This window comes from Salvelinus alpinus, chromosome 17, assembly GCF_045679555.1.
Source record: "Salvelinus alpinus chromosome 17, SLU_Salpinus.1, whole genome shotgun sequence".
Lineage (NCBI taxonomy): Eukaryota > Metazoa > Chordata > Actinopteri > Salmoniformes > Salmonidae > Salvelinus > Salvelinus alpinus.
This window is the reverse complement of record NC_092102.1, coordinates 47,369,644-47,392,044: the sequence shown is the minus strand read 5'-3', so window position 1 is coordinate 47,392,044 and position 22,401 is coordinate 47,369,644. Positions and strand designations below refer to the sequence as shown.

General features: G+C 45.0%; 4 protein-coding genes across 4 annotated transcripts in view; 1 reads left to right on the top strand and 3 right to left on the bottom strand.

Annotated features, from left to right (window-relative positions):
- Positions 1 to 17,600, bottom strand: part of LOC139543072 (aerolysin-like protein) — a 37,862-nt gene extending 20,262 nt beyond the window's left edge. The window contains exon 1 of the mRNA XM_071349210.1: positions 17,584 to 17,600. The gene's annotated coding sequence lies outside the window, so the exon portion shown is untranslated. The remainder of the gene's footprint in view (positions 1 to 17,583) is intronic.
- The window catches only part of LOC139543075 (aerolysin-like protein), a 126,176-nt gene extending 107,711 nt beyond the window's left edge, over positions 1 to 18,465 (bottom strand). Inside the window, exon 1 of the mRNA XM_071349218.1 lies at positions 18,394 to 18,465. The gene's annotated coding sequence lies outside the window, so the exon portion shown is untranslated. The remainder of the gene's footprint in view (positions 1 to 18,393) is intronic.
- LOC139543070 (aerolysin-like protein) overlaps positions 1 to 22,401 on the top strand; it is a 103,780-nt gene that overhangs the window by 41,020 nt on the left and 40,359 nt on the right. The window lies entirely within an intron of this gene.
- On the bottom strand, positions 11,288 to 16,273 carry LOC139543076 (aerolysin-like protein). The gene is made up of 3 exons (XM_071349219.1): positions 15,790 to 16,273; positions 15,142 to 15,464; positions 11,288 to 12,127 (listed from the first exon to the last, which is right to left on the bottom strand). The coding sequence occupies exons 1-3, from the start codon at positions 16,270 to 16,272 to the stop codon at positions 11,980 to 11,982; spliced, it is 954 nt and encodes a 317-aa protein (XP_071205320.1). The 5' UTR covers position 16,273; the 3' UTR covers positions 11,288 to 11,979.

Below are 22,401 nucleotides of genomic sequence, written 5' to 3'. Positions count from 1 at the left end.
TCTCTGGTTTCCCATTTGGTGTAAATTTTCTGAATCCCGCTTTATGTGTGTCTGTATGCAGCTGGTGGAGGTCCTTAGTGGGTGACCTCCCACCACATTGTGCATTAGATACAGAAAGATGACAAGCTGAATCTGAGAGGGGGATTTGAGACTAAGGACCATGTTGAGGGTCAGTAGAGGGTCTGAGACTAAGGACCATGTAGAGGGTCTGAGACTAAGGACCATGTTGAGGGTCAGTAGAGGGTCTGAGACTAAGGACCATGTAGAGGGTCTGAGACTAAGGACCATGTTGAGGGTCAGTAGAGGGTCTGAGACTAAGGACCATGTTGAGGGTCAGTAGGGGGTCTGAGTATAGGACCATGTTGTTTTCCGTGGGACAGAAGAGCCTCTTAAAGAAGAAGTTACAGGTCTGTGAGAGCCAGAAATCTTGTTTGTTTGTAGGTGACCAAATACTTATTTTCCACCATAATTTTCAAATAAATTCATTAATAATCCTACAATGTGATTTTCTGGATTTTTTTTTCTCATTTTGTCTGTCATAGTTGAAGTGTACCTATGATGAAAATTACAGGCCTCTCTCATCTTTTTAAGTGGTAGAACTTGCACAATTGGTGGCTGACTAAATACTTTTTTGCCCCACTGTATATATACAGTTGAAGTCGAAAATGTACATACTCCTTAGCCCAATACATTTAAACTCAGTTTTTCACAATTCCTGACATTTAATCCTAGTAAAAAATTCCCTGTCTTAGGTCATTTAGGATCACCACTTTAGTTTAAGAATGTGAAATGTCAGAATAATAGTAGAGAGAATTATTAATTTCAGCTTTAATTTCTTTCATCACATTCCCAGTGAGTCAGAAGTTTACATACACTCAGTTAGTATTTGGTAGCATTGCCTTTAAATTGTTGAACTTCGGTCAAACGTTTCGGGTAGCCATCCACAAGCTTCCCACAATAAGTTGGGGGAATTTTGGCCCATTCCTCCTGACAGAGCTGGTGTAACTGAGTCAGGTTTGTAGGCCTCCTTGCTTTTTAAATTTCTGCCCACAAATGTTCTATGGGATTGAGGTCAGAGCTTTGTGATGGCCACTCCAATACCTTGACTTTGTTGTACTTAAGCCATTTTGCCACAACTTTGGAAGTATGCTTGGGGTCATTGTTCATTTGGAAGACCCATTTGCGACCAAGCTTTAACATCCTGACTGATGTCTTGAGATGTTGCCTCAATATATCCACATCATTTTCATCCCTCATGATGCCATATATTTTGTGAAGTGCACCAATCCCTCCTGCAGCAAAGCACCCCCACAACATGATGCTGCCACCCCCGTGCTTCATGTTTGGGATGGTGTTCTTCGGCTTGCAAGGCTCCCCCTTTTTCCTCCAAACATAACGATGGTCATTATGGCCAAACAATTCTATTTTTGTTTCATCAGACCAGAGGACTTTTCTCCATGTGCAGTTGCAAACCGTAGACTGGGTTTTTATGGCGGTTTTGGAGCAGTGGCTTCTTCCTTGCTGAGCGGCCTTTCAGGTTATGTCGATATAGGTCTCATTTACTGTGGATATAGATACTTTTGTACCTGGTTCCTCCAGCATCTCCACAAGGTCCTTTGCTGTTGTTCTGGGATTGATTTGCACTTTTTGCACCAAAGTACATTCATCTCTAGGACACAGAACGCGTCTCCTTCCTGAGCGGTATGACAGCTGCGTGGTCCCATGGTGTTTATACTTGCGTGCTATTGTTTGTACAGATGAACGTGGTACTTTCAGCCGTTTGGAAATTGCTCCCAAGGATGAACCAGACTTGTGGAGGTCTACAATTGTTTTTCTGAGGTCTTGGCTGATTTCTTTTGATTTTCCCATGATGTCAAGCAAAGAGGCACTGAGTTTGAAGGTAGGCCTTGAAATACATCCACAGGTACACCTCCAATTGACTCAAATTGATATCCGCATGTATGGTTCCCACCGTGAAGCATGGAGGAGGCGGTGTGATTAATGGTGTGGGGGTTCTTTGTTGGTGACACTGTCAGTAATTTATTTTTGATTTTAAGGCACAGTTAGGCAGGGTAGCCTAGTGGTTAGAGCGATGGACTAGTAACCGGAAGGATGCAAGTTTGAATCCCCAAGCTGACAAGCTACAAATCTGTTGTTCTGCCCCTGAACAAGGCAGTTAACCCATTGTTACTAGGCCGTCATTGAAAATAAGAATTTGTTCTTAACACCCCGGCCGTCCTACAATCTAAGCTTGATGCCCTCAATCTCACACAAATTATCAATGAATTATCAATTAACCTACCAGGTACAACCCCAAATCTGTAAACACGGGCACTCTCAAAGATATCATCCTAACCAACCTGCCATCCAAATACACCTCTGCTCTCTTCAACCAGGATCTCAGCGATCACTGCCTCATTGTCTGTGTCAATAATGGGTCTGCGGTCAAATGACCACCCATCATCACTGTCAAACACTCCCTAAAACACTTCAGCGAGCAGGCCTTTCTAATCGACCTGGCTCGGGTGTCCTGGAAGGATATTGACCTCATTCCGTCAGTAGAGGATGCCTGGTTGCTTTTTAAAAGTGCTTTTCTCACCATCTTAAATAAGCATTCCCCATTCAATAAAATGTAGAACCAGGAACAGATATGGTTCACTCCAGAACTGACTGCCCTTGACCAGCACAAAAACATGCTGTGGCGTACTGCAGTAGCATCGAATAGCCCCCGCGATGTGGAACTTTTCACGGAAGTTAGGAACTAATATTCACAGGCAGTTAGGAAAACAAAGGCTTGCTTTTTCAAACAGAAATTTGCATCCTGCAGCACAAACTCCAAAATGTTCTGGGACACTGTGAAGTCCATGGAGAATAATAGCACCCAGCTGCCCACTGCACTGAGGCTAGGAAACACTGTCACCACCGATAAATCCACGATAATTGAGAATTTCAAAAATCATTTTTCTACGGCTGGCCATGCTTTCCACCTGGCCAGCCCTACCCCGGTCAACAGCTTCTCTTTTGTATCGTCTGAGATCCCCAAAGATTGGAAAGCTGCCGCAGTCATCCAGCTCTTCAAAAGGGGTGACACTCTAGACACAAACTGTTACAGACCTATATCTATCCTACCCTGTCTTTCTAAGGTCTTCGAAAGCCAAGTTAACAAACAGATCACTGACCATTTCGAATCCCACCGTACCTTCTCCGCTAGGCTACCTGGTTTCCGAGCTGGTCATGGGTGCACCTCAGCCACGCTCAAGGTCCTAAATGAAATCATAACCGCCATCGATAAGAGACAAAACTGTGCAGCTTTATTCATCGACCTGGTCAAGGCTTTCGACTCTGTCAATCACCACATTCGTATCGGCAGACTCCACAGCCTTGGTTTCTCAAATGACTGCCTCGCCTAATCACCAATTACTTCTCATACAGAGTTCAGTGTGTCAAATCGGAAAGCCTGTTTTCCGGACCTCTAGCAATTTCTATGCGGGTGCCACAGGGTTCAATTCTCGGGCCGACTCTTTTCTCTGTATACATCAATGATGTCGCTCTTGCTGCTGGTGATTCTCTGATCCACCTCTACGCAAACGACACCATTCTGTATACTTCTGGCCCTTCTTAGGACAATGTGTTAACTAACCTCCAGACGAGCTTCAATGCCATACAACTCTCCTTCCGTGGCCTCCAACTGCTCTTAAATGCAAGTAAAACTAAATGAATGCTCTTCAACCGATCGCTGCCCTCAAATACCTAGGTGTCTGGTAAAAATTTTAAGTCTCTTTCCAGACTCACATTAAACATCTCCAATCCAAAATGAAAGGTAGAATTGGCTTCCTCCTTCACTCATACTGCCAAACATACCCTCATAAAACTGACTATCCTACCATCATTGACTTCTGCGATGTCATTTACAAAATAGTCTCCAACACTCTACTCAGCAAACTGGATGTAGCCTATCACAGTGCCATCTGTTTTGTCACTAAAGCCCCATATACTACCACTGTGACCTGTATGCTCTCATTGGCTGGCCCTCGCTACATATTTGTCGCCAAACCCACTGGCTCCAGGTCATCTATAAGTCTTTGCTAGGTAAAGCCCCGCCTTATCTCAGCTCACTGGTCACCATAGCAACACCCACCTGTAGCACGTGCTCCAGCAGGTATATTTCACTGGTCATCCCCAAAGCCAACACCTCTTTTGGCCGCGTTTCCTTCCAGTTCTCTGCTGCCCATGACTGGAAAGAATTGCAAAAATTACTGAAGCTGGAGACTTATATCAAATGAAATCACATCAAATGTATTTATATAGCCCTTCTTACATCAGCTGATATCTCAAAGTGCTGTACAGAAACCCAGCCTAAAACCCCAAACAGCAAGCAATGCAGGTGTAGAAGCACGGTGGCTAGGAAAAACTCCCTAGTAAGGCCAAAACCTAGGAAGAAACCTAGAGAGGAACCAGGCTATGGGGGGTGGCCAGTCCTCTTCTGGCTGTGCCGGGTGGAGATTATAACAGAACATGGCCAAGATGTTAAAATGTCCATAAATGACCAGCATGGTCAAATAATAATAACCACAGTAGTTGTCGAGGGTGCAGCAAGTCAGCACCTCACGAGTAAATGTCAGTTGGCTTTTCATAGCCGATCATTAAGAGTATCTCTACCGCTCCTGCGGTCTCTAGAGAGTTGAAAACAGCAGGTCTGGGACAGGTAGCACGTCCGGTGAACAGGTCAGGGTTCCATAGCCGCAGGCAGAACAATTGAAACTGGAGCAGCAGCACGGACAGGTGGACTAGGCACAGCAAGGAGTCATCATGCCAGGTAGTCCTGAGGCATGGTCCTAGGACTCAGGTCCTCCGAGTGAGAGAAAGAAAGAGAGAAAGAGAGAATTAGAGAGAGCATACTTAAATTCACACAGGACACCGGATAAGACAGGAGAAGTACTCCAGATATAACAAACTAACCCTAGCCCCCCGACACATGAACTACTGCAGCATAAATACTGGAGGCTGAGACAGGAGGTGTCAGGAGACACTGTGGCCCCATCCGATGATACCCCCGGACAGGGCCAAACAGGAAGGATATAACCCCACCCACTTTGCCAAAGCACAGCCCCCACACCATATCTCCCTCACTAACTGTAAGCATCAGCTGTCAGTGCAGCTTACCAATCACTGTACCTGTACACAGCCCATCTGTAAATAGCACACCCAACTACCTCATCCCCATACTGTCATTTATTTTTTGCTCTTTTGCACCCCAGTACCTCTGCCCAGTACCTCTGCTTTCATCTGCACATCTTTAACTCCAGCGTTTAATTTCCAAATTTTCGCCAATATGGCCTATTAACCTTATTACATTTGCACACACTGTACATAGATTTTACTATTGTGTTATTGACTGTACATGTGTTTATCCCATGTGTAACTCTATGATGTTGTTTTTGTCGCACTGCATTGCTTTATCTTGGCCAGGTCGCATTTGTAAATGAGAACACAAGGTGTCTACAAGGTGTCAAAAGCGTTCCATAGGGTTGCTGGCTAATGTTGACTCCAATGCTTCCCACAGTTGTGTCAAGATGGCTGAATGTCGTTTCGATGGTGGACCATTCTTGACACACACGGGAAACTGTTGAGCATGAAAAACCCAGCAGTGTTGCAATTCTTGACACATACCGGTGTGCCTGGCACCTACTACCATACCCTGTTCAAAGGCACTTAAATCTTTTGTCTTGCCCATTCACCCTCTGAATGGCACACGTACAAAATCCATGTCTTAATTGTCTCAAGGCTTAAAAATCCTTCTTTAGCCTGTCTCCCCTTCATCTACACTGATTGAAGTGGATTTAACAAGTGACATCAATAAGGGATCATAGCTTTCACCTGGATTCACCTGGTAAGTCTGTGTCACGGAAAGAGCAGGTGTTCTTAATGTTATGTGCACTCAGTGTATGTGTTACTTTTCACACACACAATAGATAATATACAGTGCATTCGGAAAGTATTCAGACCCCTTGACTTTTTCACGTTACGTTACAGCCTTATTCTAAAATTGATTAAATACTTTTTTTTTTACAAACAATACCCCATAATTACTAAGAAAAATTGCTTTTTAGAAATTATGGCAGAAAACTGAAATATTACATTTACATAAGTATCCAGACCCTTTACTCAGTATTTTGTTGAAGCACCTTTGGCGGCGATTACAGCCTCGAATCTTCTTGCTACAAGCTTGGCACTCATGCATTTGGGGAGTTTCTCCCATTCTTCTCAAGCTCTGTCAGGTTGGTTGGAGAGAGTCGCTACACAGCTATTTTCAGGTCTCTCTAGAGATGTTCGATCGGATTCAAGACCAGGCTCTGGCTGGGCCACTCAAGGACATTCTGATCCTTGTCCCAAAGCCACTCCAGCATTGTCTTGGCTGTGTGCTTAGGGTTGTTGTACTTTTGGATTGTGAACCTTTGCCCCAGTCTGAGGTCCTGAGCGTCCTCAAGCAGGTTTTCATCAAGGATCTCTCTGTACTTTGCTCTGTTCATCTTTCCCTCGATCCTGACTAGTCTCCTAGTCCTTGCTGCTGAAAAATATTCCCACATCATGATGCTGTCACCACCATGCTTCACCTTTTCGATGGTGCCAGGTTTGCTCCAGACGTGACGCTTGACATTCAGGCCAAAGAGTTCAATCTTGGTTTCATCAGACCAGAGAATCTTGTCACCTCTCTGACCAAGGCCCTTCTCTCCTGATTGATCAGTTTGGCCTGGCGACCAGCTCTTGGTAGAGTCTTGGTGGTTCCAAACTTCTTCCATTTAAGAGGCCACTGTGTCCTTGGGGACCTTCAATGCTGCAGAAATATGTTGGTACCCTTCTCCAGATCTGTGCCTCGACACAATCCTGTCTCGGAGGTCTACGGACAATTCCTTCGACCTCATGGCTTGGTTTTTGCTCTGACATGCACTGTCAACTGTGGGACCGTGTTTACACAGGTATGTGCCTTTCCACATCATGTCCAATCAATTGAATTTCTCACATGGTGACTCCAAGTTGTAGAAACATCTCAAGGATGATTGAAACAGGATGCAACTGAGCTCAATTTCGACACTCATAGCAAAGGGTCTGAATGCTTACGTAAATGAGCTATTTCAGTTTTTTTTATTTATTATAATTTGCAAACATTTCAAAAAACAAAAAACCTGTTCTCGCTTTGTCATTATGGTATTGTCCTCCGCCAGCCTATTCCTTCTCCTTCGATGCCAGGTATCTTAAGTCATAGCCCTCCTGATGAGGTAAAAAATAATTGAATACATTTTAGAACAAGGCTGCTGTAAGGTTCTGTATTTATTTTCTTAGTCAACATTGTGTTCTGTTTCGTTGTCTCCTTGAACGTAGCTCTGTTTCTTTGTATTCTTGAACGTAGCCCTGTTTTTCATTTTTGTTCATTGATTTCACCTGTGTTCGTTACTGACCTGGTCTCATCAGCTCCTTATTTAGTTCAGTTCATTCTGTTTGTGCCTTTGTGAGGTATTGTTCGTTTTGACTCTACTAAGCCTTTTCCCAGCTTGTTTGTGAGAACCAGTTATAGCCTTCAATCCTAGTTTTGATTCACCTGCCTGTTTGCCTACCTGTGTATGACCATTGCCTGCGACCACTATCCTAACTTCTGTGAAGGCGAAATAAACACCTGCCACGCTCTATGTGTGAATCTACACCTTTTTCTCCCTGAGTATTCATTACAGCTGCAACATAACACATGTGGGAAAAGGCAAATCTATAGATTTCACTTGACTGGGAATACAGATATGCATCTGTTGGTCAAAGACACATAATAAAAAAGGTAGGGGAGTGGATCAGAAAACCAGTCAGTATCTGGTGTGACCACCATTTGCCTCATGTAGTGCGAAGTATCTCCTTCACATAAAGTTGATCAGGCTGTTGATTGTGACCTGTTTTCCCACTCTTCAACGGCTATGCGAAGTTAATGGATATTGGCTGGAACACGCTGTTGTACATGTCAATCCAGAGCATCCCAAACATGCACAATGGGTGACATGTCTGGTGGGTATGCAGGCCATGGAAGAACAGGAACATTTTTAGATGCCAGGAATTGTGTACAGATGCTTGCAACATGCATTTTCATTTTGTATTTATTTTTTATTAACCCTTTATTTTACTAGGCAAGTCAGTTAAGAACAGTTAAATTCTTATTTACAATGACGGCCTAACCCAGACGATGCTGGGCCAATTGTGCACCGCCCTATAGGACTCCCAATCACGGCCGGATGTGATACAGCCTGGATTCGAACCAGGGACTATAGTGACGCCTCTTGCACTGACATGCAGTGCCCGAGACCGCTGCTCCCCTCGGGAACTCGAATGCTGAAATGTGAGTTGATGTGGGCGGATGAATGGCACGACAATGGACCTCAGGATCTCATCACTTTATCTCTGTGCATTCAAATTGCCATCGATGAAGTGCAGTTGTACTTGTTGTCCCTAGTTCATGCCTGCTCATGACATAATCGCGCCGCCACCATGGGGAACTCTGTTCACAACATTGACATCAACAAACCGCATAACCACATGACACCATAGACATGGTCTGCGGTTGTGAGGCTGGTTGGAAGTGGTGACCTATTTTCTAAAACGACATGGCAGAAAAATATACATTAAATTCCCTGGCAACAGCTCTCGTGAACATTCCTGTGTTCAGCATGCCAATGGCACTCTTCCTCAACTTCATATGTCTGTGGCATTGTATTCTGCACATTTTAGAGTGGCCATTTATATTCCCCAGCACAAGGTTCACCTGTGTAATGATCATGCTGTTTAATCAGATTCTTGATATGCTACACCTGTCAGGTGGATGGATTATCTTGGCAAAGGGAAAATGCAAAACAGCGACATTTGAGAGAAATACTTTTTGGGGATGTTTTATTTCAGGTCATTAAACATGGGACCAACACTTTACATGGTGATTTATATTATTGTTCAGTGTATTCCCCCAGGTGCTGCAGTGGGACCAACACTTTACATGGTGATTTATATTATTGTTCAGTGTATTCCCCCAGGTGCTGCAGTGGTACCAACACTTTACATGGTGATTTATAGTATTGTTCAGTGTATTCCCCCAGGTGCTGCAGTGGGACCAACACTTTACATGGTGATTTATATTATTGTTCAGTGTATTCCCCCAGGTGCTGCAGTGGGACCAACACTTTACATGGTGATTTATATTATTGTTCAGTGTATTCCCCCAGGTGCTGCAGTGGGACCAACACTTTACATGGTGATTTATATTATTGTTCAGTGTATTCCCCCAGGTGCTGCAGTGGGACTAATACTTTACATGGTGATTTATATTATTGTTCAGTGTATTCCCCCAGGTGCTGCAGTGGGACCAACACTTTACATGGTGATTTATATTATTGTTCAGTGTATTCCCCCAGGTGATGCAGTGGGACCAACACTTTACATGGTGATTTATATTATTGTTCAGTGTATTCCCCCAGGTGCTGCAGTGGGACCAACACTTTACATGGTGATTTATATTATTGTTCAGTGTATTCCCCCAGGTGCTGCAGTGGGACCAACACTTTACATGGTGATTTATATTATTGTTCAGTGTATTCCCCCAGGTGCTGCAGTGGGACCAACACTTTACATGGTGATTTATATTATTGTTCAGTGTATTCCCCCAGGTGCTGCAGTGGAAGGTAATTACCTTCATTAGAAGGTAATTTAACTAATTCTTGCAGTTATGCATGTGGATGTGTTGAGTGATTATTGCGTATTAAGTCTTTCACGTTATTTATCTCAATCTCTTCAAAGACTCAATCATGGACACTCTTACTGACAGTTGTGGCTGCTTCGTGAAGTCTATTTTGTTCTATATTTTAATTTATTTATATTTTTAATCCCAGTCCCCATCCCCGCAGGAGGCCTTTTGGTAGGCAGTCAGTGAAAATAAGAAATGTTTTCTTGACTGACTTGCCTAGTTAAAGGTTAAATAAATAATAATTTAGATAGTTCCACTGAATAACTACAGATGGTTACTGTTCGGGTTCGTTCCTTACGTCCGTCTTTGTCAATCATTGGTTCATTGGTGAAATTAGCATTATGACAATATCTTTAATTAAATAATTCAAAAAACTTTATTAATGTAATTGCAGACAGAAGTTAACAAACAGGAACATGGCACGCATGTTTCTGAGTAAGTTCTGCCCCCGCCAAAAGGTCTCCAGTGGTTTTATTAAACCCTAAGTCGCGCCCTGGTGATGTCACTGCCTATATCATCATCCTCTACTCCTGGGACCAAAACCATGCCTACAAAGCTGTATAAACAGGCCCTTTATTGTTAGCTAAACACTTAGCAGTAAATGTCCCCTTTCCCCAAAGTTGACCTATTGTGGAATGTTTACCTAGTCTTATCTCCTTCACTCGCCTGCAGAGTTCTGTCTAAGGGCCTCTTTATAATGAAGCAGAGAGAGAGAGAGAACTAAAATACAAATGTAGAACAATACTAAACTTCTACAATGAATATATCTATTGTTAATCAGTAGTCTAAAACCCAATAAATGTAAGGAGGGAGGGGTATTTTAACCCCTCCCCTTCTATTAATAAAACATAAGCATAATACATTTTTTCTAATACACCAAACATTTGGGTACAACCCTTTTTATGACCCCTAGGTGAACCCGACATTACTAGAGTTAGTAAATGCACTGAACATGCTCATCAGTTGATAGTCTATAGACGCCAACTAAGCTCAACTTGTTTCACTTTATTTGGATAGTTCCAAATCGTTTTTTAAAATTTGACCTTTATTTACCTAGGCAAATCAGTTAAGAACGAATTGTTATTGACAATGACAGCCTAGGAACAGTGGGTTAACTGCCTTGTTCAGGGGCAGAACAGATGTATACCTTGTCATCTCAGGGATTCTAGCAACCTTTCGGTTAATGGCCCAATGCTCTAACCACTAGGCTACCTGCTGCCCCATAGTGACTAGAATTACAACAAAAATGCTGTTAGTTGCAGCTGAGATGCTGCTTGTATTCTACACAATGTATAGTCCAATATTTACACGTCTTTTGGGTTAGGGGGATTATGGGCAAGTGTTTAAATTTTGCAGTATTTAGCAATCATAATACGAGTCTGTCAACAGATGCGATGTGTGTTTAGCGGGAATGTGCGCTGTTTGAGTGACTGCATGTGTTAATCAGGATAAACAATTAGTTAGAAAGAGAACTCAACGTTGTCAAGGGCGTCGTCAGAAGCAGACCAAGGTACAGCGTGGTGAGCGTAAATATTCCTTTTTATTTTGGAATGACGCCAACAAAACAAACAACCGTGAAGCTTACAGGGCTTTAGTGCCACAAACAAAGTTAACTACCCACCAAGACAGGTGGGAAAAAAGGCTGCCAAAGTATGGTTCCCAATCAGAGACAATGATAGACAGCTGTCCCTGATTGAGAACCATACCCGGCCAAAACAAAGAAATACAAAAACATAGAAAATAGAACAGAGAATGCCCACCCCACATCACACCCTGACCTAACCAAATAGAGAAATAAAATGGCTCTAAGGTCAGGGCATGACAAATGTAATGATAATTACAATATTTGTGAATTTTATGAATAGTATATCCAATGGAAGTTGAAACTTAACTGGAGATATGGCAAACACACAAGACAAATTCGTTATGAAATTAAGTTATCGTTACATGACATTGTGTTTATGGTAAATGGGGGACAAACCATAATGTTGTTCAATAATTAAACACAAAATGTGTTATTAACATGTCAATGGACACAAAAGGCACTGGATTGTAGGAAAGACCCACCTATTGTTATACCCTCTGAGACAAAGAACTGGGTCCAATTAGAATCACTCAAAGATGATCATAATAACAGAAAAGGCACACAAAGAATTAGTCATGGTGTCACATTCTATCACTGTGCATACTATTCATGATGTCATACACTTGTCTCATGTCTCCTTTGTGGACATCCTCACTGAAGTGTAAGTCACACCAGTGTAGATGCCGTTGGATGGGAAGACCAGCTGGCTCATGCAGGTGACTTTCACTGTGGCCCTGTAGTCGAGGTCGATATTTGCTTTCCCCATTGCTTTCCCGCTGCCACTCTAACCTGGTGGTCCCAGCGCGCACGACCCACGTGGAGTTCCAGGTCTCCGGCGGCCTCTGGAACTGCCGATCTGCGGCCAACAAGGCAGAGTTCATCTCAGCCTATGCTTCCCTCCAGTCCCTCGACTTCTTGGCACTGACGGAAACATGGATTACCACAGATAACACTGCCACTCCTACTGCTCTCTCCTCGTCTGCCCACGTGTTCTCGCACACCCCGAGAGCTTCTGGTCAGCGGGGTGGTGGCACTGGGATCCTCATCTCTCCCAAGTGGACATTCTCTCTTTCTCCCCTGACCCATCTGTCTATCGCCTCCTTTGAATTCCATGCTGTCACAGTTACCAGCCCTTTCAAGCTTAACATCCTTATCATTTATCGCCCTCCAGGTTCCCTTGGAGAGTTCATCAATGAGCTTGACGCCTTGATAAGTTCCTTTCCTGAGGATGGCTCACCTCTCACAGTTCTGGGTGACTTTAACCTCCCCACGTCTACCTTTGACTCATTCCTCTCTGCCTCCTTCTTTCCACTCCTCTCCTCTTTTGACCTCACCCTCTCACCTTCCCCCCCTACTCACAAGGCAGGCAATACGCTTGACCTCATCTTTACTAGATGCTGTTCTTCCACTAATCTCATTGCAACTCCCCTCCAAGTCTCCGACCACTACCTTGTATCCTTTTCCCTCTCGCTCTCATCCAACACTTCCCACACTGCCCCTACTCGGATGGTATCGCGCCGTCCCAACCTTCGCTCTCTCTCCCCCGCTACTCTCTCCTCTTCCATCCTATCATCTATTCCCTCTGCTCAAACCTTCTCCAACCTATCTCCTGATTCTGCCTCCTCAACCCTCCTCTCCTCCCTTTCTGCATCCTTTGACTCTCTATGTCCCCTATCCTCCAGGCCGGCTCGGTCCTCCCCTCCTGCTCCGTGGCTCGACGACTCATTGCGAGCTCACAGAACAGGGCTCCGGGCAGCCGAGCGGAAATGGAGGAAAACTCGCCTCCCTGCGGACCTGGCATCCTTTCACTCCCTCCTCTCTACATTCTCCTCTTCTGTCTCTGCTGCTAAAGCCCCTTTCTACCACTCTAAATTTCAAGCATCTGCCTCTAACCCTAGGAAGCTCTTTGCCACCTTCTCCTCCCTCCTGAATCCTCCTCCCCCTCCCCCCCCCCCTCCTCCCTCTCTGCGGATGACTTCGTCAACCATTTTGAAAAGAAGGTCGACGACATCCGATCCTCGTTTGCTAAGTCAAACGACACCGCTGGTTCTGCTCACACTGCCCTACCCTGTGCTTTGACCTCTTTCTCCCCTCTCTCTCCAGATGAAATCTCGCGTCTTGTGACGGCCGGCCGCCCAACAACCTGCCCGCTTGACCCTATCCCCTCCTCTCTTCTCCAGACCATTTCCGGAGACCTTCTCCCTTACCTCATCTCGCTCATCAACTCATCCTTGACCGCTGGCTACGTCCCTTCCGTCTTCAAGAGAGCGAGAGTTGCACCCCGTCTGAAAAAACCTACACTCGATCCCTCCGATGTCAACAACTACAGACCAGTATCCCTTCATTCTTTTCTCTCCAAAACTCTTGAACGTGCCGTCCTTGGCCAGCTCTCCTGCTATCTCTCTCAGAATGACCTTCTTGATCCAAATCAGTCAGGTTTCAAGACTAGTCATTCAACTGAGACTGCTCTTCTCTGTGTCACGGAGGCGCTCCGCACTGCTAAAGCTAACTCTCTCTCCTCTGCTCTCATCCTTCTAGACCTATCGGCTGCCTTTGATACTGTGAACCATCAGATCCTCCTCTCCATCCTCTCCGAGTTGGGCATCTCCGGCGCGGCCCACGCTTGGATTGCGTCCTGCCTGACAGGTCGCTCCTACCAGGTGGCGTGGCGAGAATTTGTCTCCGCACCACGTGCTCTCACCACTGGTGTCCCCCAGGGCTCTGTTCTAGGCCCTCTCCTATTCTCGCTATACACCAAGTCACTTGGCTCTGTCATATCCTCACATGGTCTCTCCTATCATTGCTATGCAGACGACACACAATTAATCTTCTCCTTTCCCCCTTCTGATAACCAGGTGGCGAATCGCATCTCTGCATGTCTGGCAGACATATCAGTGTGGATGACGGATCACCACCTCAAGCTGAACCTCGGCAAGACGGAGCTGCTCTTCCTCCCGGGGAAGGACTGCCCGTTCCATGATCTCGCCATCACGGTTGACAACTCCATTGTGTCCTCCTCCCAGAGTGCTAAGAACCTTGGCGTGATCCTGGACAACACCCTGTCGTTCTCAACTAACATCAAGGCGGTGACCCGTTCCTGTAGGTTCATGCTCTACAACATTCGCAGAGTACGACCCTGCCTCACACAGGAAGCGGCGCAGGTCCTAATCCAGGCACTTGTCATCTCCCGTCTGGATTACTGCAACTCGCTGTTGGCTGGGCTCCCTGCCTGTGCCATTAAACCCCTACAACTCATCCAGAACGCCGCAGCCCGTCTGGTGTTCAACCTTCCCAAGTTCTCTCACGTCACCCCGCTCCTCCGCTCTCTCCACTGGCTTCCAGTTGAAGCTCGCATCCGCTACAAGACCATGGTGCTTGCCTACGGAGCTGTGAGGGGAACGGCACCTCCGTACCTTCAGGCTCTGATCAGGCCCTACACCCAAACAAGGGCACTGCGTTCATCCACCTCTGGCCTGCTCGCCTCCCTACCTCTGAGGAAGTACAGTTCCCGCTCAGCCCAGTCAAAACTGTTCGCTGCTCTGGCACCCCAATGGTGGAACAAACTCCCTCACGACGCCAGGTCAGCGGAGTCAATCACCACCTTCCGGAGACACCTGAAACCCCACCTCTTTAAGGAATACCTAGGATAGGATAAAGTAATCCTTCTAACCCCCCCCCCCCCCCTTAAAAGAGTTAGATGCACTATTGTAAAGTGGTTGTTCCACTGGATATCATAAGGTGAATGCACCAATTTGTAAGTCGCTCTGGATAAGAGCGTCTGCTAAATGACTTAAATGTAAATGTAAATGTGATCTCAACATCCATGGTCTTCCCTGGCGGGATCTTCACGGTGATGGTACCCGATTCTGTTATGGTCTCTGTCTTCTGCAGGCTGGTGAATTGCTCCACTCCCACGGTCAAGCTGAACCCTGATGACACCTCGACCAGATCTGGGATCCCCGCTTTGACCGACACATTCAAGGTGGACTCCATTTTGTTGCTGACGGACCAGGAGGAAGTCTTGGTCAGGGTCTTGCTGTATGTAATGGACTTTTCTAGAACCAAGGAGGTGTCGTTCTGGTGAGACACGGATTTCACATTTTCTGGGGTCACCTAAAATCAACAAAAAGAAACAAGTTGTTCAAACAAGACAAAGACAATTTAATAATGGATATAGATTTTTAGAAAGCCAACAATAATAACAGGTGTGTGTGCTTGCTATCGTGGACTGATGCGTATGAGTAAAGGTAAAAAAACATTTTAAAAAAAGGTGTTGGGGCTATTTTACTGACCAAGGCCAATTAAACATAAGGCATGACTGTCCTAGAAATGAGATGCCTGATGAATGTCGACCCCCATATTGGATTATATGTTTTAAAGTGGACAGCCCCTTAATGTTAGATCATCGGTAGAGTTTTCCTGAGCTGTCTACACACACCTGGGGTTTGAAGAGGGACAGGGTGGGATACTCCATGTCAGTCATTACGGACGACTTGATGGTTTTGATGAGGAGGAAGCCCATGTAGTCGATGTCCGAGCCAGACCTGCCCTGCAGCCCCAGGCAGATTCCGGACCCCACATCTATGGTGTACTCAGTCTTCAGTGGCCAGCTGGTATTTTTTTTTTTTAACTGCTGGTTCTTTCTCGTCGTTAACTTGATGGCACCCAGACGTGTGCCGGCGCCGTTACCCCACAAAGACAGTTTTAAGATGCGCTTGCCGAGGTACAACTCAAACTCATTGAAAGTGTTCGCATTTCCAAATGTCGCAACGCGCCCGTCGGTCAGCTCCACCCGCACAGCTTTCACCTGCGAGCCTTCCACCGCCACTCCAATCTTCTTGAGGGTGGCACCGTTGTTCATGCAGTGGAATTCAAATGAACTGCCTCTTCCACCACCGATCAACTGCAGTGTGGTTGCCATGTGTGTGCACGTCACGTAACCTGAAATACAAATTTGTACAGATCAATTTATGAAGCCTCCAACTCAAAGGAGCTCTGATTCAGACATTCAAAGCCACAGAGTCCCTCTCCTACTCCCAGCACCTCCCCACTCTACCTCCTGCTGTTTCTTCCTGATCAACACCATGGAGTCCCTCTCCTACTCCCTGCACCTCCCCACTCTACCACCTGCTGTTTCTTCCTGATCAACACCATGGAGTCCCTCTCCTACTCTCAGCACCTCCCCACTCTACCTCCTGCTGTTTCTTCCTGATCAACACCATGGAGTCCCTCTCCTACTCCCAGCACCTCCCCACTCTACCTCCTGCTGTTTCTTCCTGATCAACACCATGGAGTCCCTCTCCTACTCCCAGCACCTCCCCACTCTACCTCCTGCTGCTTCTTCCTGATCAACACCATGGAGTCCCTCTCCTACTCCCAGCACCTCCCCACTCTACCTCCTGCTGTTTCTTCCTGATCAACACCATGGAGTCCCTCTCCTACTCCCAGCACCTCCCCACTCTACCTCCTGCTGCTTCTTCCTGATCAACACCATGGAGTCCCTCTCCTACTCTCAGCACCTCCCCACTCTACCTCCTGCTGTTTCCTCCTGATCAACACCATGGAGTCCCTCTCCTACTCCCAGCACCTCCCCACTCTACCTCCTGCTGTTTCTTCCTGATCAACACCATGGAGTCCCTCTCCTACTCCCAGCACCTCCCCACTCTACCTCCTGCTGTATCTTCCTGATCAACACCATGGAGTCCCTCTCCTACTCCCAGCACCTCCCCACTCTACCTCCTGCTGTTTCTTCCTGATCAACACCATGGAGTCCCTCTCCTACTCCCAGCACCTCCCCACTCTACCTCCTGCTGTTTCTTCCTGATCAACATGGTGACTTATATGTAATGAAACATATTGTTGTGTAAGTGAGCACATCTCTATGCACTTCTAAAATTAATTCAGATCTTGCTATAATTACGAAGAATCATGAATAATGATGAGTACAAATGTTACAGATGCTACATTAGAATATAATAACCTGCCCTATAATGATGAGTATGAATGTAATAGATGCTCATCAGAATATGATAACCTGCCCTATAATGATGAGTATGAATGTAATAGATGCTCATCAGAATATGATAACCTGCCCTATAATGATGAGTATGAATGTAATAGATGCTCATCAGAATATAATAACCTGCCCTATAATGATGAGTATGAATGTTACAGATTCCACTTCAGAATGTGAGTTGGTTATGGTGCTGGAACTCACCTTTCCAAACAAAGTTACCGCTTTGAAATATCTGAAAGAATAAAGATTGAATTGTATTAATATATTACAATATTCATTAACACAGGCTACAGTATTCACAGGTATGTATTAATATATTATGACAGTGTCTAATATAGAACAGGGTCTGTCAACCTTTTAAAGTATCTGTCCAATTAAAACTAACCATCAGATTTAGTCAAGTAACACCTAAAACAAACTTTACCTCGATTTTAAATGGTTTCAGAAAGGTAAAGTATTTTCTTTTACCGGCATGTGATGCTACTCTGTAGTGTGCAAGCAATGCAACAGCTGCATCATTGGTAGTGTAGTCATGATTTGTATTGCCCTATTCTTGAACCATGTCCTTTAAGACCCTAAATATGAATATCTATGATCACAAGGTTGCGCCTGCTCTTCTCCAGATTGCATGGTAGAAAGTGTAGACAGACGCCCATAAACGCTTTAGACACTAGACATGTTAGCGCTGCAGTGCAGTTCACCTTTACCTGCAGTTTAAACATTTAGAATCTGTAATTTCAGTATGAAATACTAATTGTGTTAGTCAAATCAAGATGAAAAGGAAAGCTTAGTATATAGCACTAGACTCAACAGTCTACTATATAGGAACAACTAAACATCATACTGTCATACCACATCTGCATATCGGAGTCAAATTACTCACTGTGATAATATAGTACAAATACAACATGAACATGCAACAAGAAATATGAATAGCTAGAGAAACCTGTGTTTAGTCACTGACCTGAACACACATTACACAGGATCAGCAGGGCTAGCTAGAGAAACCTGTGTTTAGTCACTGACCTGAACACATTACACAGGATCAGCAGGGCAGGCCAACATCCACCATGTGAAAACACTTATGCAGGCCTTAGTTTCAAAGATGGATATGGATTCTCTAATTTAAGTAAGCTTCCATGTTAAAGATGCATTAGGTAAGACTTAACAATTTGGTGAAATTGTCATTACACACTGTAAGCTATCAGTATTTAAAATGTTCTGAGAGAAGATCCAGCTTCTATGACTACCGTGATGAACTATATCAATTTCATTATTTGGGATGTATTAACATTTATGTCTGCAGGCAGAAGGCACAGAAAGCAAACAAGAGTGTGAGAATTGAGTCCCTCCCCTCCTGTTCAGCTGCTGCAGGGTTTATCGCTGCACACAGAGGAGCAGAAGTTGGAGCCAGATAAGCATCCGTTTGTTGATAACATGCCTGTTAATGCATTCACTTTACATTATGGATATTAAAGTTGGTAAAGTAACTGATCAAAGACAGTTTTTTGCAGAGACGGCACCAGTCACCTACGTTGAAAAATCAACAACTTTCCAGCTAACTTTTTGCACTATTGCTAGCAAAGTCTGCTTTCTCCAGACTGGCCTGCTGCAGCTTTAACAGAGCAAAATGGCTGGCATGAAGAACTTGCTGTCTCAGTTCACCTTTCCCTTCAGTTCAGTTATTTGGAACCTGACATTTCAGTACCCAATGCTAGATGTGTCAATCAGTGCATTTGTTACGCACACCTCTTGGAGGGGGGGAAACGCAACACGTTGCTACACGCAACTCCCCGTGGAGTGAAAAAGGTATGGGATTGCAGGTTCGGGCAGGTTTGGGGAAAAGGGTCTGGACAGAACCAAAGCAAAGAAAGTAAAAGTTAAAGCCCCCTCTCCTACCTTACCTACCTAGTACCAACTGGCGCACTAACCAAAATACAGGGGATGGTCCGCCTAGGTCTTACCTAGTGTGCATAGACATAGTACATACTACGGGTATATGTATGCCCGCAGTTCTCTTGCCAAAGCACTCCCAAGGTGCCTTCCCCCTCCCCCTGGCAGCAAAAACAGAATAATTACTAACGTAAAGTGAACAATTTCAATGATCAAAAACAGTCCTTTTGACATACATCTGCAGGACCAGCTACAAAATACTTTACAATATACAGGCCAACAACGAAACACAGGACATACCAAGACGCTCTCTCTTCCTAACAAAGAAACACTAGCTAATAAAGCTGCAGAAGGAGTTTGTAATTGCCGACAGCTGTATCCCCTAACGAGAGGGCGGGATCAGAGCTCCAATCTGCACCGGGGCCGACCAATCAGCTGCTTGGGGGAATCCAGGAAGCCATTTCCTGAAATATACATATACACAAACCCACAACACAGAGACTGGGGAACGTAACACGCCCACCCCAAAACCTGCAAACTCCCAGTTTGCAACAACAAAAACCAAAACGCATCCCCAGTTACTAAACCCGTGATAGAGCGTCGGCAACCACATTCGCCAAACCCTTCACATATTGAATCTGTACATTGTATCCTTGTACAATCAGAGCCCACCGCATAAGTTGGCGGTTCTGATTGTACATTTGCTTCAAAAACACCAAAGGATTATGGTCCGTGAAGACCAGTACAGGCAAGGCACTGGAGCCCACATATACCTAGCCCACATATACCTAGCAATAAAGCCAGCATCTCTTGTTCAATGGTGGAGTACCTTGACTGACACGAGTTGAACTTACGGGAGAAGAAACTGACGGGCCGATCCACTCCCTCTTCATCTTCCTGCAAGAGAACCGCACCCACCCCCACTACACTAGCGTCTACCTCCAACTTAAAAGGGTTGTCAAAGCTGGGGGCGGCAAGCACTGGGGCACTATAAAGTAGTGCTTTGGCGGACTCAAAAGCATAGTTACATTCCTGGGACCACTTAAATGGTACTTTGGGACTGAGCAGAGATGTAAGGGGAGCTCCTACAGTTGAAAAATTATTACAGAACGTACTATAGTACCCTACCATCCCCAGGAATCTGCACAACTGGTGGCGAGTTGTGGGAGCAGGAAAAGCAACAATTGCTTCCACTTTGCAAGTTACAAGGGCGCACTTGACCTCGTCGCACCTGTTTCCCTAAGTAATTCACAGTATCCTTCCCAAACTCAATTGGCCAAATTGAGGGTTAAAGACCTATTACCATTCAAACAACTGTTTCTGTCAAACATGTCTCCCAACCTCATCAACTACTTGGGCCCTACTGCCCAAGTTGGTTTGCCGACCTCGAAGCTCCGAGAGCTTGCAAGCACCGCTTTTGAAGCATCAAAAGCAAGCCGTGCTAAGAGCCCGGACACCTCGACTTTCGAGCTTAGGCGTGAACCATCACTCCAATTAGAAGGTGTGGCATCAGGGACAGGTGCGGTAAAAGATGACTCACAAAGGGGGTGGCTACCAAGTAACCACCACACCGATAACCACCACAGTAACAATAGCTATGATGAACGTCCCCAACCTAACAGGTCCCGTAGAGATCAACCTAGCCGATATGCCCCTGCGCCTAACCCTCACAAAGGGTCAGGACACAAGGGTAACAAGCGTAACAAGGGCAACAAAGTGTTCAACAATGATCTAAACGCTAACCGAAACGATATAGAAGCTCTGATAAGAGCTGTACTGCATCAGAAGAAATTTGACAAAGAGGAGAAGGATAAGTCATCATGACTAGGCGTATAATTGTTGGAGACCGAGAATGGTGATTCTAGGCAAGAACCACAGAGGTTTCTGTAAGACTGAACCTGGCGCCCGGATACCGGATGGAAGGCACCACTGCATTCTTCCAACCCTCTCCACAACTATTCGACTTGGGGCTAACTATCAATGGCAACCCGCTGTTGCCATTGAGGGAAGACAGCCAAAGGAGGAATTCTCTTTGGGGGTGACCAGTGAAATTTACCTGCTGAAGCGCGTGCTACGGGTGGGTGCTGCTATGGTGACCAGTGAGCTGAGATAAGGCGGGGCTTTACCTAGCAAAGACTTATAGATGACCTGGAGCCAGTGGGTTTGGCGACGAATATGAAGCGAGGGCCAGCCAACGAGAGCATACAGGTCGCAGTGGTGGGTAGTATGCGGGTGTCACGTTCTGACCTTAGTTCCTTTTTTATGTCTTTATTTTAGTTGGTCAGGGTGTGAGTTGGGGTGGACATTCTATGTTGTTTTTCTATGTTTTGTTCTGTTGTTATATTTCTATGTGTTTGGCCTAGTATGGTTCTCAGTCAGAGGCAGGTGTCAGTCGTTGTCTCTGATTGGGAGCCATATTTAGGAAGCCTGTTTTCTATTGTGTTTTGTGGGTGGTTGTTTCCTGTTTCAGTGTTTGCACCATACGGGACTGTTTCGGTTGTTTGTTCGTGTTTTGTTATTTTTGTTCTGTGTTCATTTTGATTTATTAAAATGAACCAGGTTTTCCTCTAGGATTTTGCCTGTGCTTATAGCTGTATTCCGTTTATTTTCTATCCTAAAAAACTCCCTAGTCCTTGCCGAAGTATACACATAACATGATGCAACCACCACTATGATTGAAAATAGGAAGAGGGATATCAGTGATGTGTTGTGTTGGATTTGACCCAAACATAACACTTTGTATTCAGGACAAAACGTTAATTTCTTTGCCACATTTTTTGCAGTATCACTTTAGTGACTTGTTGCAAACATGATGTATGTTTTGGAATATTAGTATTCTGTACAGGCTTCCTTCTTTTCACTCTGTCATTTATTTTGGTTTTGTTTTAGTAACTACAATGTTGTTGATCCATCCTCAGTTTTCTCATATCACAACCATTAAACTCTGTAACTGTTATAAAGTCACCATTAGCCTCATGGTGAAATCCCTGAGCAGTTTCCTTGCTCTCCGGAATCTGAGTTAGGAAGGACACCTGTATCTTTGTAGTGACTGTGTGTATTGATACACCATCCAAAGCCTAATTAATAACTTCACCATGCTCAAAGGGATATTCAGCGCCTGCTTTATTTTTTTATTGTTTA

Coding starts and splice junctions, on each gene's coding strand:
- LOC139543076 (XM_071349219.1), bottom strand. CDS start 16,272: ATGGCAACCACACTGCAGTTGATCGGTGGTGGAAGAGGCAGTTCATTT. Junction 15,465..15,789: donor TGTCCCTCTTCAAACCCCAG/GTGTGTGTAGAC, acceptor TGTTGATTTTAG/GTGACCCCAGAAAATGTGAA. Junction 12,128..15,141: donor ACATTTACATTTACATTTAA/GTCATTTAGCAG, acceptor TTAGAGTGGCAG/CGGGAAAGCAATGGGGAAAG.